General features: G+C 31.0%; 2 protein-coding genes across 5 annotated transcripts in view; one reads left to right on the top strand and one right to left on the bottom strand.

The window, feature by feature from the left end:
* LOC126835621 (uncharacterized) overlaps positions 1 to 18,216 on the bottom strand; it is a 122,486-nt gene extending 104,270 nt beyond the window's left edge. For 3 of the 4 annotated variants that reach the window (XM_050568319.1, XM_050568317.1, XM_050568321.1), the window contains exon 1: positions 18,159 to 18,216. In XM_050568319.1, coding sequence (XP_050424276.1) covers positions 18,159 to 18,182 — 24 coding nt within the window. In that variant the 5' untranslated portion in view covers positions 18,183 to 18,216. Of the gene's footprint in view, positions 1 to 11,285; positions 11,533 to 18,158 lie in introns of those variants that run through there. The other variant, XM_050568320.1, reaches the window with a different exon arrangement.
* Positions 1 to 18,624, top strand: part of LOC126835628 (farnesol dehydrogenase-like) — a 216,733-nt gene that overhangs the window by 76,232 nt on the left and 121,877 nt on the right. The gene's annotated exons all lie outside the window — the stretch shown is intronic.

The raw sequence follows: 18,624 nt of genomic DNA, 5'->3' as shown, positions 1-18,624 counted from the left end.
ACATTAGCTGTTTGAGTGTGATTATTAACTGTATAGGTAGGCCAGGTGTACTTTAACTACAATATTGAATATGAAACTAGCCATATAAGTTGGAAGACTTAATCTATTACAATTAAATAGAGTGTTTTAGTTTTTTATTAGTGATAACATGACAGGCGAAGTGAGTATTCGTGTCTTTAGGTTTTAACTCTGTAGTAAAATATAAGTCTCGGCAAAAGGGTAGTTGGCAGAAAGTAATTTCAGTCAAGAGCTCTAAATGTATAGCTAAATTTCAAGTGTATCACATAACTACCTAGTGTCAAGAATACATTACAATCTGTCAAAACTTAAGACACATTTCAGGTTCAAAGTGTATGAACCGTTCGACTGTAATAGTTGATCAACTTTCTGTACACAGATGGTATGAAGTCAGAAACTGTATTTACATATCACACAGTACTCATCTTTAAATATTTTGAGTCTGATAAGGTTATAACCATATAGATGTAAATATTAACATCACTGCAAACGTGGTGTCTTAGGTATGTACCTTTATGGTAAAGGGACGTAGCTAGAAATACCGATCGTACCTTAAAGCTTTAGTATTTGATAGAGGAAATACCAGAGGTTTAACCTCTAAAATACCTAAATAGACCGGAATAATTAATAATATAACACTTATAAGTAATAGTATAACTAATTAACAATAATCTTTTACCGAAGATATTTTTCAATACATCATAATTCTTGTGTTCTACCATTATACATTAATGCTTTATATATTATTAGCTATCACTTTCTACAAATCTGTGATCACCCCTTGCGCTAGTGTTATTTTTTTTTTTTTTATTTATGGCGCAAGCATAAGAACCGGGTCAATTTATAGGATACAGCTTTGTTTTCTCTCAGACAATCTAGACCATTTTCTAATGGTCGGTGATGTTATTTCAACGGGAGTGATTTTATCGCTAACATAGTCGACAGTTGAATCCCAGTATACAAAGAAGTGAATAATGTTTCAGTGGTAATTTTCGTTAGTGCGTGGATGTGATCGATTTTCGAAAAAGCATGTATGTTTGTTTATCTTGTAGGATCGAGCAAAACAAAGTACTGCAATTCCACGGGGATATTATACAAAAAAAAAACACACCATGGTGATATAGTTTTTTTTAAAAATAAATATTCTGTATTTATTAAAAGCATATTACTTTATTGTTTGTTCAATACAGTTAGTAATTAGCATAATACAAATTTAATATAATTGTTGTTTATTAATTTGTATCAGCTTTCAAGCTATACACAAAGATTTTATATTAAAATGTTTTTGATAATTTTCCTCTCTACCTACTTTATTCAAATTTTAAAACTTGTACTAACAATGTATAAAAGCGTGTTTCGTATTATTCAATTGCGGAACTAGTGTCCAATACTACATATATAAATATTAAATATATAAACAAAATATTGATTTTCATTTTGTTAATAAAATATAAAAAGGTAACATCTAATTAGTGAAATTCATAATACTCTTTTAGGAGTTGGACAATAAATAATTTGAAGCCTTATGTTAGGAAATAATGTATTGTTTAAAAAGAGACACAACAAAATGTATAGTTGACTAAATAAGTGGCAGGTTTTGTCTAATTAAATGTATGATTGCTTTAACTAAACATTTAGTTATTATTATTAATCCACCTCCTGGTTTACCGCGTATCCGTTACGCTGACAGTGCCGGGGTGTCGCGGTGACAATAAACTTTTTATTAGCGTCTCATAAATTCAGAGACATGTCGAGATGGAAGCAGCGATGGGTAGAAGATCACAAGAAGAAGACAGGAAGTTTTGAGGCTAACTCGTAGTCCTGTGTAATCAATCATCGTCTTGTGTCGAGTCGATTTCCCCCGGAAAAACCGGAAAGTATTTTTTTCATGTATATAGATAAATTGATCGATAGTAGGACAGCCACTTCAAAAATAAAAAATAGATTGACAAACTAAATGAGTTAAAGAACGAAAAAAAAAAAGGTTATCTGTCTAACGAGACTCAAGATTAACAGCCAAAAAAAATGGCCATTTTGAAATATTAACTTTGCCATAATAACTTGTACACAAATAAATTCACACTGATTTAGGTATTTTTAATTACATAGGAATCGCGATACAGTAGTAGTAATAATATTTTTAACATTTTTGAAATTATTTTTTTACTATAACTTCAAAAAATTATCCGATTTGGGGATGACTTTATGCGATCAACATAAATAATAATAAACCATTGGCGAATTTATTAACTAACGTTTCTACAAAAGTGAGTTTATATTGTTATAGTTTTATATTAAAATTAAATTTAAAACTATTTTGCTATATTTTTACATGCGCTCGAAATGTCTATTATTGATACGAGATTCTTTTTAACCAGTATTATTTGAATACTTTCAGAAGAAAATATAAAGCCTAAACGATGTTATTGGAGGAAACGAATCTGTTATTAAACGTTTACTGCTACAGTTATAACATAAGAGGTGTATTTCAACGAAAGTTCGAGACGCAATTAGTTTATGATGAAGTTAACTAGAACGAGTTTGTCGTAAGTTTAACGAAAATGAGGATGAAAAAAGTTCAAATGGCTTTGTTGTAACGGCACTGAAGTAGTATGCTATTATTATTATGTTCACATTTTTAATGCAACATTTTAAAAGTTTTATACGCTAACAGTTGTTAAACAAGTAAGGTTCAAGATGAAAATTTAAAAGTTTAATTCCGTAAATAGTACATATAGTTTACTAAGGATTCACCGTACGAATAAAAACACTAAAACAAAAGTTGAATGATATTGTTATTATTATTTTAGTATTCTGTTTAGTGTGTATGTATCATCATTACAGATGTATTTAGGCATGTTTGTGTTGATATTAAACTGAAATAATAATCGCATGCGATAATAATGTAATAAGTATGATGTGTAATATTATTATTGGTACTCAAACGGCGCACCAGCCATTAGACTCATTACGACGGTTTTATGAAGATTATTCCATGTAAAAACGGTAATAAAAGAACGTCAATAAAACTTCATCTTATCGACGAATAATAATACTATACTGTACATTTCGGTCTTCAAAAAAAAAAGTTATTATAATTACTAATGTCTGATAATGAACTCATAATAATATTATCCGATATAATAATAAGCTATTGATGAAAACAAAATATATTGGATCTGTGCGTTATGCTTTGACATTTCGGCTGGTCTTTTTATTAATTTTAATGTTTTTTTTTAAACAATTTACGCTTCAACTGTACTCGCAATCCATTATTTCACAACAACAATATGACTTATTCATTACATACGTCCTGTGTTGTGTTAAAAAAATTGTTATGTGCTGTTAACGAGAAAACTTTAGTGTATGAGAAATTATATGAAAAGCTGTGTACAAAATTAACGTTTCTAGGGACTTTATGTTTGGGGATCTCTGAAATAACTTATGAATTTTTAATGGAGACTTCCACGCTACTGGTGGGTTATTGTAAAACTTTTGCGGCCTGCTTCTATTTTTCGCGTACACTAAAGATTCGTTTACTAACTTACTACTGGCAAACAAAAGGAGAGTAAAACGCGCAAGCATTATTATAGTCACAACGATAAGCACTTGTATCGACGGCAACAAAAAAAAATAACAGCTGTAAACGTTGTTTAACTGCAAAAAATATCGTTTCGCATTACTAGGAAAACATGTTTTTATTTTAACTAAAAAAGACCCAAGTAAGCATTATAACGATTACAATACTATTTTTTTTTTTATCAATCGCTATTAGGTTAGTTTACAACATTTAACTTTGTTCTCCATTTTAAACGATCTTCAGCTAGCCTTTGTAATTCGACGTATGTATCTATATGTGTATTCCTGCATCTTTTTTCAGTTTAGATATGTATTAGAATTGCTCCGTCTATTATAGTGTAGTGTAATTCTTCTCCATACATATAAATGGAAAAACAACATTAGAGTAGAAAATATATTTTGAATACTAAATAATCAATATATTAGTTGTAAAAAAAAATTGCTTAGAATAATATTGACGTTGTATTTAGTGTAAAATATTTAGATTAGGTAATGTTACATATTATAGGAAATACATTTTCAAAATAATTATTAACAGAAGTGTGCCGAATTAAGTAAATAATATTCCAACTAAATATTGTTTCAATTATGTACCTATTTCATGTATTCATATATTTTCAGTTGTATATTGTTAGACTACTTTTTTTCTTTAATTTGTGTGTGGATTACTATATTATTAATCCACACACATATTAATTAATATTTAATGTTAATAAACTAGAACAGTTTTATCTTGAGTGATGTGCTCGAATAATGTTTACTTAAAAAGACTATATGTATAATGAAAAATTATGTTTGCAAGTGACTAAAATTATGCGTGCATTATATAATACATGTTGTGGTATGCTCTACATGGGGTGTATACATAGGATAGTTATAACCCTTATTTCCTTTTAAATTATCTACCTACATGCGAGTATTGTAAGGGCATATAGAACTATATGTATCATGTAAACACTTATAAACTTAATAACTGAATAAAGCTACAGCACATACCTGTAGGTACACTTCTCGCCCTCAATGTTCCTTTCAAACACCATTTTATATCCTACGCGCTTTATTATTGAACACTTTTTCTTTTTTTGGTTAATAATGTAATAAATTATCTATTTAAAATTTGGATGTCATATTCGTTCACTTTAATTTACTATATAGTAATTTGTATTGTAAGTAATTTAATACAGAGCATTTTTTTCTGGTAATAATTATAACAAAACCAAGTAAACACAATAATATAGAAGAATTTAATTACTTTGTATTGTTAAGATTTTAAGTCTAACAATAATGAACACTATTGACATTTTCAAAAAAAATTCCAATATAATATATTAATGTCACGTACTTTAATCAAATAGACGATCGTTTGAATAATAAATATCTCGTTATGCTTATTGTCACTCAAAATGATAGTATAGAAGAATAAAAGTAAAATTCGTTTTTAGAATTGTTTGTATTGCGCGATTGCCGATTTGCATAATAAAGTTTAACCAGAAATTCGCATTCGTTCTCGAAACAATTTTATTATTTCAACATTTGATCTGGAAGTATGAATTATTAATTAACTCATTATACTGTTGGGTCGGTACACACGGTCGTGATAACGCTTATAATTTATAACATTATTTTGCTTAAGTATAAATGATACGTGTAAGAAACCAGGAACTCTCCGTTGCCGGGAGTAGAATTCTAAGAAATTGAAAATATCCTCCGGTGGTGTTAGGTTAATTCCGGGTAGCGTGTCATTTTATACCGTGTATTCGAGAAGGTATACACAAACAAGCAATATTGCTTTCAGGGATCTCATACGTTAAGTTTCGTTGATAGTAATTCAAAAACACACAAGACTCAGGGGAATACGGGAAATTTAGGTCCGCCGAAATAGAACAAGTTAAAGAACAGAAATAAATTTGAAAAATAAACGAGCAAACATTTTCCATTACAAGACTGTTATTGTACGCGTGGAGGAGGGTAAGTATTCTAATTTAAATGTGTTTTTTTTTTTGTCATGGCCACATAAAATGTATTATGTGTACACCCACCCGAACACGTACAGTCGTGCTATACCTAATATGACATTACCATATTATTTGATACAAACTTCATATAACGTTGCACGTCACGGAGGGTATTTTTTTGTTGTGTCTCTGAGGATCAAAATAACACGTAAGTACCGTTATAATTAAATTGTGTATCCAAATAACACAAAAATAATATATTTATATTATATTTCAGCATTGTTGTTTAAAAAATCGCATAAACCGACCGATAGAAAATAACGATAACCCTACTTAACGAACGTGCTGTGACGTTGAAAAAAAATGCATTTCTTCCAGTTTTAATAACGAACCCTGGTTGAACGAAACGACGACCGTGTCTAATCCAATTCGAAATTTCTAGAACTTCAAAGGGAAAACAAAAAAGAAAGAGAAAATATGAAAATATTATGGTACTAACGACAGACCCCGTTTTAAACTCTTGAAATTGCATGTTTCAACTATTTGAATGGACTTTAAATACACACAAGTATATATAACATTCTTTGAGCAAACATTTGTTATGAAAGCTGTATAATAATTGTTATTATAAAACAAAACGTCGGTATACTGTATTCTCGATTATTGTATTAGTAATTATTTTAGTATTCTGCTATATAAGATTTCAAATCAAGCAAATTATTATTATACTTTATAATGATATTCTCCAACAACATATTATAATATTTTTAATTAACGGATAAAACATACCTTATGGTTTGATTTAATTCTTTTTTTTGCTATAAGAGTTGCGATAAAATTTTAAAATGAAATTATAAAAGTTTTCTCACACGATAAACTTGCATTGCGTGCATGTGTATATGTGTTTTAACAAAAAAACCGTAACAAAATGGAAAATACTTTAGACGACTACAACATATTTTATTGGAAGTAATCCGTATTCGTTAACGATCAGAAAAAGTTTTTGCGCCATTTGAATGGTTGAAAAACTGCGCTCAAGCATCCGTGAAGTTTTTTCCAAAATTCATAGTCAACCGAATCATTGAGTCAAGTATACATTTTTCTCATAATCCTAATAAAATTGTATATTATCGTTTCAAAAAATCTTAATATTATTATGAACGGGTTAATTTATTTGAAAATCTATATTATAGATCATCCCAAGTACTGACACACAGAACATTGACTTAAGTATTTTTAGTACACAAAATGACTAAAAATATATGAAGAGAGAAACAATTTTTATTCAAAACGTGCTGCCCACCATGTGGGTTGCCAAAATACATAGAGTACTATTCAATATACAAATAAATTAAATTAGACAATTTTTAATTCCACAATACAAATAAACACTATTGACTTCTTAACATTAACGACTTAGTATTCAATAATATATTAGATTACGTTATGGTGATGTTCAAGTTTAGCAAACAAATAAAATGATATTTAAATCGATTTTAAAAAGTCTTCTTTTCAAAATACCACTTGAAAACAATTTTTTTATCAAAACATTTGTAGAAAACATTACAAACTGACATTACAAAATACATTTTGTGTTTATAAATACAAACATTTGAATTTGTTAAAAAAAAAATAATAGAATTTGTTATTATTTGGTAATTTCGATAATATTGGAAATAATAAGCAAATTCGTCAGCTTGGCAGAAACCTAAATGATGCAAACTAAAAATTCTGCCCTGTCGGCAACCGAATTTGGCCTAATCTCGGTTATAAGTCCATACAAGTTAAAAAACCACATGCAAAACAAATGTATATAGATTATAGCTACATCATATGAATTTAGCTGTTTTTAATCTAGCATACAATAGTTTAAGAAAACTCAACCTAGTCTGACCTACCTCAAATCTTAAGATGAACAATAATATTTTTAGGTTAATTTTTGTTATTATTTTAATAATAAAGTTTATAAAATGATAATATATATTCTCGCGCTATTTTCTATTCAAATAAGTTACAGTTTGAAGGGAAAAAACATTGAACATAATAAAAGTACCTACTTAGTTTGTATTTATTCCAGAAGCAGCTACCTTAAATAAACACAATCGTACCTATTTATAATATTGGGAAATAGGTTTTTCATATAACTTTACAACTTATTATTATTATTATCATTATTACTCTTAATTACAATGTTAGCAATTAGGATTTATAAAAACTATAATATATGTAAATACTTACTCTATAAAAAAAAAAAATCAAATAACTATTCGAATCGACGGATTTGTATAGTCCTTATAAGTTAATTAAGAACTATTAAGCAGACTTTGTACATCATAAATCAATACGCCAAGGAATAAACTAACTGCAAACTTTAGCTTTTAAGCCGATGTCAAACAGTCATAATAATATGTAGATAATAATTCCCCATTAGAGTAATTAAAACAAATACGGTTGAAGTTTTGACAAAGCCGCATACAACCGTAGTCTGTGGATGAACAATATTGTGTTATTTACAAATATTAACTTGTAATTTATAGATTTATCGTACTAATTACAAAGACATATAAGTTATAAGTTTAAATATCCACCGCACAACATAGTCACACTGAACTGTCGACGGTATAATTAGACAAACATATTATATTATTTGCATTGTACAAAGAAAAACGTTTAAATTTCCTCGGTGTTATACAAGCGTGTGAATATACTAACTATAGGTTGAACATCTTTGTCCCCGAAGGGCCGTAAAACAATTTACTTAAATATTTTATTTTGATTATCTTCATTTAACTGAACATGTGCTGGTAAAACTCGTTTGTGGATAGCTTGATAAAGATACGGGTTGTTATTTAAAACAAACGTATAAATACATAACAATTAATTAAATTTAGTTTTCGTTAAAGTTTATTCAAACTGTCTGATTAATAGCATGCTCTTAGTTAGACCGGGAGAACTAAATAATTCATAAAAATGGAAAATTGAGCTAAAAAACGATGACAAGATCATAATTCTCTTCTTTGTCTTTGCTTTATCCCACACAAGTGGGGTCGGTTACTCTCATTATCAACTTCCATACTATGTTGTCTAACATCTCAAGTTCTCTATCTGCTCTATTCTTTTTTTTATTTTTGGCCAACTGTTTTGCTTCCTACCTTTATAATTATTTTCTTTACTCTTACGTTTTAGGACCATTATTCAGTCTAGAACTTTGTCTTATTCGACTACTTTTAGTTTCCCCCTGTACTTCTTATTTTTGTAATTATATTTAAAGTGTATCTTATACAATATGATAATTGATATACTAATGTTTTATTTAAAATCGATTATCTTTTTGTGAGATTCTATTGTCTAGTTATATTAATTTCCAAGTGCTGGATGATATGACGTACTTTAATTCTAGATTTATTTGTATCGTATAAAAGAATGTATAATAAAGGCTATAAAAAAGTGTCAGGGTGCTGGAGAAACATTGTGAATTTAACGAGGTCTTAAACGTGGTATTTGTACACTATAGTAGTAGAGAGGAATTGTTATGGAGTCAAATCCTAAATTAAAAAAAATATGATAAAATTATGAAAAAGTAAGACAGCGTTTAAGGTTGAATTTCTTGACGATGTGTCCTTAGAATTTGAGATGGAATCTGGTTTGCGACAAGAGGATGCACTATCCGTAATCCGTTATTTACCTTGGGATTTGAGAAAGTCATGAGAGAAATGAAAAGAAATGCAAAGAGTAATACTTGACGAAAAAACGATACTAGTTATATTATGCGGATGATAATATAGTTATCCTATGAAATGCCAGGTAAGATAAAACACAAACGTTCAAAAAAAACATCACTAAATGTAAGTAGGAAGAAGAAACTAAATTTATTATTTTTTCAAGACGAGGAGACAGAGGCAATAAGCCTAGTTTACAAGATAATTTTACATTCGAAAAAGTAGAAAGTATTACATGTTTAAGAGTCAGCATAAATAGGAAACCATTATAATCGAAACTGCTGACGAAAAAATCAAAAACTTTATACTTTAATGTGAGTTTATTAATAACATATGCGTACAAGACTTGGACAACGACGAAAGAAGATAATAAAAAGCATTTGAAAAAAAATATCTTAACATTTTTGAAGCAGTATACAATACTACTTGAAAAATATTCGGAAGAAGAAAAAACTACCTATAAGTATTACACGGGAAGCCAAATATCCTAATTAAATAATAATCAAAAAGGCTGGAACGGTTTGCAACAATATGCGTGTATCCATCGACATAGGATTCAGCCTAAGTGGTTGGATAACGGTTGAAGAGAACTACAGATGATATTCGTGGTCATACCTACATACATATTCATGGTTGTGCGACGATCGACGCCTGTACAAGAACGACTTCCTGTTCAATTTTAACTTCGCCCTGGCTATGAAAACTCCCGTGGAGACATTTTCCACCGGTGGTGTGTATAGGACATTTGTAAATTGGATTGAAGCGACCGCTGTTCTATTATTGCCGCAGTGTGTGCACTGTGCACATCAACTCAATCACAACTCAGAAGACATTAATTCTAGGGGATTATAGACCACGAGAGTTTAAACAATTTTGTTACTTTTAACCTCTAAGAACCCGTTTAGTTGTATGAAAAAAGGAACGGTTTGTCGCCGTAGGCCCTTTTTCCGCACAATTCGTAAATAGCAATCATCCTTTTCGCCATGGTTTGGCCGGTAAAGGATAACACAATGATAAATACAATTTCCTTTGTGTTACCCAACTTAACGAAATCACTCTAAACATAATGGATAAAACTATGGGTAATATTTATAGTACACAACACCATCCCTTTTACCTTGTAACACTATCTTTGATATAATAATATGGACCTTCTTTTGCACTCATTCGCTTAGGCAGCAAAATATGGAACGCCATAATATTATACAAATAAAATAAACTATAACAATTTGTATATATGTTATTTAAATATAGTCGATTTTTCCGCAGTACAACAACGAAGAAATAATCGTTAAAAGCCTATTGGGAATCGTCTTCTGTCTGTCAAGTGTTCAGAATTCAGATTTAAATAATGAAAGAATATTATTAGTGTAAGCTTATTTTTTAAAAAACTGCGTTAATATGGTCATTCTGGCCAGTTCGCTTAACACGCTTTAAATATAGTTTAAATTAACTTTACTTATATTTTAAGCTAAAGTAGTGAGATAGCGGTCATTCCTAGCAATTAGAGCAAGTCTTATGCATATTTTTACTGATTTTTCACTGCAGACAAGTAGGTTTTTAATACTTTCATGTACATCGCACACTTAAAAAGTAAAATGTATGTAAATTTGTATGTTTTTAATCGTTTTTTTTTAATCCTAGAAAGTTTGATTTTTTTTGTAATTTTAAGAATTAATCATTATAATAAAACTCAATTATTTAAAGCATTTTTTCGAAATAAACCTATTTTTATTAAATAACGAAATTATTGTACGTCCGGTAGTTTAATTATTAGGCCGAGACATATCAGTCAGACTCGGTTGGGTCATTAACTGATAAAGTAATGACTTTATCAGTTAAGTTCAAAATGTATAGTTAAAAAAATAACAAGAGTATTGTGTGCGCTGTAAAACGGAGAAGGGACGACGCTTTGACGTGTTTATGGATTCCAGCTCGCAGTCAGCAGTAATTAAAAATCAGGATTTTGTTTCACTGCTACTGAGTACCTATGTATTTAAAATCGTGCAATTACCTGGGTACTCGAGAGAATTGCGCGTGCGTCGTGCGACTGGCCCCCGGTGGTGTCGGATGCGTTCGCGAACCGAGTCGGGCCGGTGGTGGCGGCGGTTGCGGCGGGAGGATATATTATGACAATTTACAATGTATTTTTTAATTGAATTAAAAAATTAAAATTAAAATTAATTTGTCGCGTAAAAAATGTGCCAACACCGTGTGTTGACGGGCCGGACGGACGAGTCGCACGTGATATGCCACGGCGGCGTAGGACGCCGGACTACTAACGGGGAAAGACCGCCGAGAAAACCGCCGCCAGCCAGCTCCAGCATTTGCGACGGCTGCCTCGGAAAACGCAAGCGCTATGCTGTAAACGCGCACCCTCTTGCCGCGCGATCCACACACACGTCCCTTAGACTTTCATCTACCCGCCTTTCCCTTGCCAGCCTCCCGCTCTCTATCACACACACACACACACTCACTCGTCGCCAATGATATTTTTTGCGCGTTCCTACCTGCAATCATGTGTACACACACACACACACACTAGAGGAGTTGTCGCTCTTGTACTAGTAATAATAATGATTACTATTTTAAGAGGTGATTTTCAGTAGTAAAAACATGTTCAAGCAGACTGAAAATAACTCGCTCAATTTTGGTTTTAGAGTAAAAGCACCCGTTGTAAAATTAAAAGAAAACAATATTCCGGAGGGCACGACGTTTAGAAAAATGAATTGTTATTTTCAATCTGCTTAAACAAGTTGAGATGAAAAAACATTTGTAAATCGCTTTCAACGATGCTGCGATAGTCCAGAAAATAAATTAACTACCAAAATAGAGTCCTAGTTATTAAACTAATAATTACACATCACAGTTACCTTTAAATTAAGATTTTCTAAAAAATTGCCTATACTTTACTCCTTAAAATGGGCGACGCGACGCCCTATTAATCGGCTGGCAAACTTATCGGGCACTCCACTTTTAGTGTCCGCACGGGTTTACAAAAAAAAATTGCGAGTTTTTGCTTAATGCAGAACTATTTATGACATTTTTTAGTTAGGGAATGACACTGACATTGTTGTTTTACATATGCTACTATTAGAAAAATAACCATAAGGAAGTACCTGGGTATTCCTTAGATATACGCTTTCAATGGAGAGCCAACACAAAACTGGCTAACTTGTTTGGTAGCGTTAGGTCGGCAGCCAGCTATAAAAAACCCCAAAAATGTCAAATCTTAACCGTCTAAGCCCCGATCACCGGGAATAACGGACGTTAAATGCAAAAGAGAATTTCACAGGGGTGCGTTTTCTAAAGTGATGTTATCAGTTTGAGTTTTTATAGTTCCTGAAGTCTTGTTACCTCTCCGACCCCACTAAAATTCATCCTAATTATGTTCTGATCTCACTATGATGGCTTTTATTATAATTATATATTTACCAAATACACTACCAGCAATGATTTGGGGGTAGTAATAATAATAATTAGTTAGTTAGTTTTATTAGAAATTGGTATGTAGCTATTTTACTTTTGTTATTATAATTGTATTATTGAGAAACTTTAATCAACCCCAGAGTGTGTATTATTCTACTAATTAGTAATTACTAGTATAATTTCAAAGTACAAAAACCCCAGCATAGTGAATCCGAAAAGTCACAGCTATTTAGGAACTATTATCACTTTCATCAATGCTATAGATAATAATGAGTATAAAGTATATATAAAATAAGTAATTTTACAGTCCTGTTCATAAACATCATGGTTACAAAATTGAAACCATTCCGTTTTTTTTAAGTAAGTTATATCTGCTGTTTTATATTGAAATAGAAAAATATGTACATTTTTAGAGGGGAGTTTCATAGATTTTGACGAGGAAGGGGTAAATTCATTTAAATTTTAATCTAATAGAGTATCATTTGTGACTTCGTAGTTAAAAAATTCTTGTTTAAAACTTGCTAGGATATATTATTATATTTCTTACTCTCACAGAAATTGAAATCCTGTACACACAATAATTCTGCCTATAATGTCAGCGATGTAGAAAAAATCTTAGCAAAAGTCCCGTTGACGATACAATAGAATTTATAGTATTGTTTAATTGATACAAATGTACAAATGCATTAAGTACATTCGTTTAGTTAAACATATAAGTATAATTTTGAATATAGCTTACAATGACTACACAATCGTTTAATTTGTTACTCCAAATGCTAAAATTAATCCACGTTTTTATTGATCTGCATGCTCCAGAGAACTGAGATACTCGATAATATTATCAAATTACTCATTTTAGTAAGGACTAATACAAGTCAGTCATAAAGAGTTGAGTAAATAAACAACGATTTGATCTGAATCTGCAGAAGGTAGATTATTAATTATATAATAATGGTATAAAAGGCCAAATTAATAAACTATAAAGACAATACATATTTTTAAAATCGTTTAATACATTTATCTTAGATAAAGGACCTAATTTATGAAATATAAAATAATACATTATTACCTGATCAAATACAAAGTTTTCATTCAATAGCGAATTAATCTTACATGCTACTTGAATAAGCATCTAGTTACAACTTACAAATACTGGATACGATTTTAAACAAAAAATATCCAAACATTGTATCTCTAGATGTGTTACGACCCCGACTATACGCGTTCCATAAGGTTTTTGACAATAAAAACCTGGAAAAGCTGGACCACTACAAGGCTATGCGTTTAGGGGCATAATAAAAGCATCACCGCGCTGTTAACTACACGAGGTAAACACAATTAATTAACTTCAACATACAATAAAAGGTATTTAATACCGCAACCCGACCAGTAGTAGACGGTCGTCTTGTGTGCGTTTGTAGGGACCGTTTGGGCGCACAAAAACTGTTCACATTACAAAAGACAAGACGTCACTTGTGTATTTATACACGCACACAAGTTGAAATGTTTTTGCTGCGTTATAGCTGCTGTTATATTGTGATTTTCTGACATAACGACGAACGTTATTATCAATTGCGAACAATGGATTAGGCGGCGGCGACGACGGTGGTGCATTCATTATCGTTATGGTGTCACATCCTTCCGCCAACGACAAAAACACCACCGTACCCCGGCAAAATAATAATGTTATGATCCTGTCAAAAGGTCACCGGGCTTTAGTATGATTACCACTTAACAAGTGTGATTGATTGTTCTACAAACCGACCACGGCCAAATGATTGTTATATCCGTATTGTAAATATTATACGACGGGCAAAGACGTTCTTAATGCAACGTTAGATTTAAAAATCCGATGATGTGGAATTTTTATTAATATTTGAAGGGCACAGGAGAAAAACGGTAGTTGTCACATTATGAAAATTTATTTTTTCAAATAGTATTTTTCAATTTATGCCAATAGTTTTTTTTATTCATGTCAATAGATTGTTTAAATAAATACATTTATTATTAGAGTAGCATTTAATGTGATTTTTTTTGTTCTTATGTAAGAGGTAGAGGATGTTCACGAACTTTGTTTTTGCTATACTCTAAAATTTTCTTAATGTGACAACCACCGTTTTTCCCCTGTGCCCTTCATTTGTTTTAATACAACTAGCAATACTAAGTTAAATGTATACATAAATATATATATATATTAAACAGTGTAAGATAATGAAGTCTTTGCTAAGAAACCAACGCTGAAAGATATACTTCATTAATTATGCAGCGAGTTTGGCAAAACTGGGTATTAACGATTTAGTTAAAAAGCTAATTTAAACTTTTTAACTAAACTAGTTTTTTTTCTCGAATCTAAATAAATAATCAACTTTATTGGTCTCTCGAATAACTCAGTTAAGTTCATCAAATTATACATGCTCTGTATACTTGGGGGTGTTATAAAATTAAATATATAATCTAAAAATCCTAAGGTTAGAAACGTAAGGTACAATAACACGTAAGAATGTCTGTGCTCATAGAATCAATAATATTTAAATGTTTAAAAAAAATCAAATTTTATGCGTTCAAGAAATGTTGACTTCTAAATTCATATACATAGTATTGACCGTAGATACTTATAAGTATACGCATATCTTGACATAGGTGAAGATCGGGGGAGGCTTACGGGGGCTTAGCTTCCCCCCCCCCAAAAAAAAAAAATTAATTCGTAACTGAAGCCCCCCTCCAATATTATATAAACTAGTGGTTTCCTTTTTTTATTTTAATCGCTATATTAAAAGAATTTTTCACGCCATTGAAAAAAGATTTTAAAAAAATATTCAAATACCATAACGATCTTAAATACATTTTCTAAAAAATGTAATAGAATAATAAATTTAGATATATTTAACAATTGTTTTAATTCATTCATCAAATTGGTATGTTGTGTTAAAATATTTTATAACTAAACTTTTTGTTGGGGGTGTAGGGGCGAAGCCCTCGCGGGTCTGTTTGCTACACTTAAAATTAAAAAAATTAAGCCTCCCCCCCCTCATATTAGATAGGATCTTTGCCTATGTACTTTTTAAGTAGTAAGACGAACATGAAATAGAAGAACTCTTTTAAAAAGCATCTCCGTGTGTTATTCATACAAAAACTATAATCGATATCATCTTGTTCTAGTAGAGGTTAAGACGAGTCAAGCAACGTATTAATTGGCTTCTTTTCCATTATTAAGTACACATTTTTTAATAACTATACATTTAAATTATTTACATCCAAATGATATTGGAAATATAGAGAGAAGTGTTCGTCTATAATTATACTATTAGATGTAGTCGAAATGATCTTAATATGACCGTTTACCGTTTCGCAATGGCTAAACAAAAACTCCAAAATGTTATAGAATTTTGGGGGCGGTTGTAATATATTTTTTATTGTTGAAAATTATGTAATTTTTTTTATTGCTAAACGACTAAATAGAGTATAATGTTATGTACTTCAGTGAACGCAGGCGTTAGAGCATAAAGGGAGAAATTAAGGGCACGCGGGGAGGTCAATCGGGGGTTAGCCGTGGGAGAACGGGGGAAAAAATGATACCGCGTACGTTTCTGCCGGGAAATCAATTACCCGCATGCGGCGGGTAAGTCATTTTTTATAGGGAAACATCAAAATATATATATATTGACCATATACATATACAGGCAATGCTGTCACCGTGCCCCTTTTCCAGTTTAATAACACTACTAGTACGTACGCGTTCAGCCCTCGGTTTGCTGGTTGATGGGATATAGGGTAAGAGTGTTCAGCAAAAAATTATAAAATGAACAATCCAACATTTATCAAATACATATACACACACAAGTGTATGTTTATATAATATATAAACATATTGTTACATAGTGTATAGCGTTGACCAGAAATATGTAACTCACAGTGTGCCGTCACCGCTGACCCATTTCATGCGGGTAACGATGTTTACGACGGCCGTTTCCGTTTAAATACGGATATATTTGTGTGTGTGTGTGTGTTTATGTGTATGTGTACACAATATATTATAAAGTGATGCGAGGCCACAGGATTAAGTGAAAAGTTTGCCAAATCCTCTGCCGCCAACGCTGTTTGGTAAGCAATCGATTCGAAACCATTAAACTAACCCCAGACATAGTAGCATGACGGCTCCGAATAAATATGCTAACGTTGCATCACTAAGTACTACCTAACCTAATTACCTTTTGCATACAACATAATTTAAGCACACAGGCATAGTGTGGAACATCTTGTTAGAACTATTTCTTGTCCGCGACATACGAACCTGCCGACGAACCTTATCGTTAATAACAGCTGTTTGTCCTACCCTCGACACAAGGATCCCACAACTACCCTAATCATCTATGCATTCGTACGTTTTGCTCGTCTTCCTCCCCATTCTACAAAACTTCACGACCTCAATAAAAACATCTATTCATTGCCACTTTGAAGTAACTTGACTAGGTCTGCTCTCTAATTTGATCTTACCCCAACCGACTAAAAATAACACATTAAATTGCTAGTTTCCTAACAGGCTATTTTTCTGCCATTTTCCTATTTTTAAGGTCATTCACAAGCCCTCTAATCTTATAAATTCCTCCTTGACGAGCATGGTTAATCAAAAACTATTGTATTTTGAAACATTGACTGGTAATAATTATTAATTATTGAATTACATAATAAAATATTATTGTATTCAAAAGTAAAAAAAAGTTTGAATACTCTAAACCATTTTGGCGCCGATGAAAACATTAACATTAATTTTTTTATTTTTGTTCTAAAAAAGCTTTTATGAGTAATTTATAACATATTATCAGCTCTGATTCAATTAAGTTTATTCGTAAAGAATTACAAAAATAAATAATAGTAAGTTGTAAAAATAGTTTTCCTGTTGTTTTTTTGCTTATAAGAATTTAAATATGCCTGTTTGAGTCATTTCTGTGGTTGACAGGTTAATATTATACTGCTACAGTTTAGAAAAAACACGTTGAAGTAATGAACCGTATGAATTATTTAATGTTAATGGAGATTTGTTAATGGTGTTTAGAATGATCTACAATTCTAGTATTAGTGAAAATGTGCAAAAATAACATTAATTACTAAGTAGTAGTAAGTACTATTCATGCCTTGTCGAATACTTGAGGTTATTATAAAAAATAAATATGATAATGCACTATCGTCATTAAAATGAAATGTTACCCCAAATACTGTTAGCATTAGTTACTGGAATATTAACGTTAATAGGTGTAGTCTATATATATATATTTTAGAAAGGTGCTTGTAGCAAATGAACATGATTTTTCGATTAGTTACATTCTTGAAACAAAGTACCTATAACTACTGCAAAATTAACGTACACCATAACTGCCTCCCTTCCAGAATCTCATAGCATAATGTCATCGATTATACAATTTTAACCATAAATTAACAACCACACTACATACATACTTACATAACAGAGATTTACTGATGACATTGAGTGGCAATGGATTTGTCGGCGGTTCACTAAGTTCTTGCAAATGTTACTGATTGCAAAATCATATTAGTATATTAGAGATAAGGAATTACTAATTAGATATACTAGATTATAGATAAGAGATTAGAGATAATGGAATAGCAATATAAAATTAAAGATAATAGATTACCGATAAGATACTAGAGATACTAGATTGGAGATAAAAATAGAGATAATAGATTAGATACTCAACGTTACAGAGGACAATTTGTGCGTATGGTGCGATCTAGCGGTCAAGCTTAGAATTACAAACATTTTTACAGTTTTTTGTGGTCAAAATACAAAAACCTCTACTTAAATTTCCAGTATATATATAATTGTACCACATAAAAAAATCATGTTTGTTATACGGACCGTATTGCTATAACATATCCATGATTCAATGTTTCCGGGGAGCGGAGAA

This window comes from Adelges cooleyi, unplaced genomic scaffold (assembly GCF_023614345.1).
Source record: "Adelges cooleyi isolate 19-005CV unplaced genomic scaffold, UGA_ACOO_1.1 ACOO_flye_CR_arks_rails_tigmint_CR_PRNA_23, whole genome shotgun sequence".
NCBI lineage: Eukaryota > Metazoa > Arthropoda > Insecta > Hemiptera > Adelgidae > Adelges > Adelges cooleyi.
Note: the sequence above shows the minus strand (reverse complement) of the source record. Positions and strands in the feature narration are given on the sequence as shown.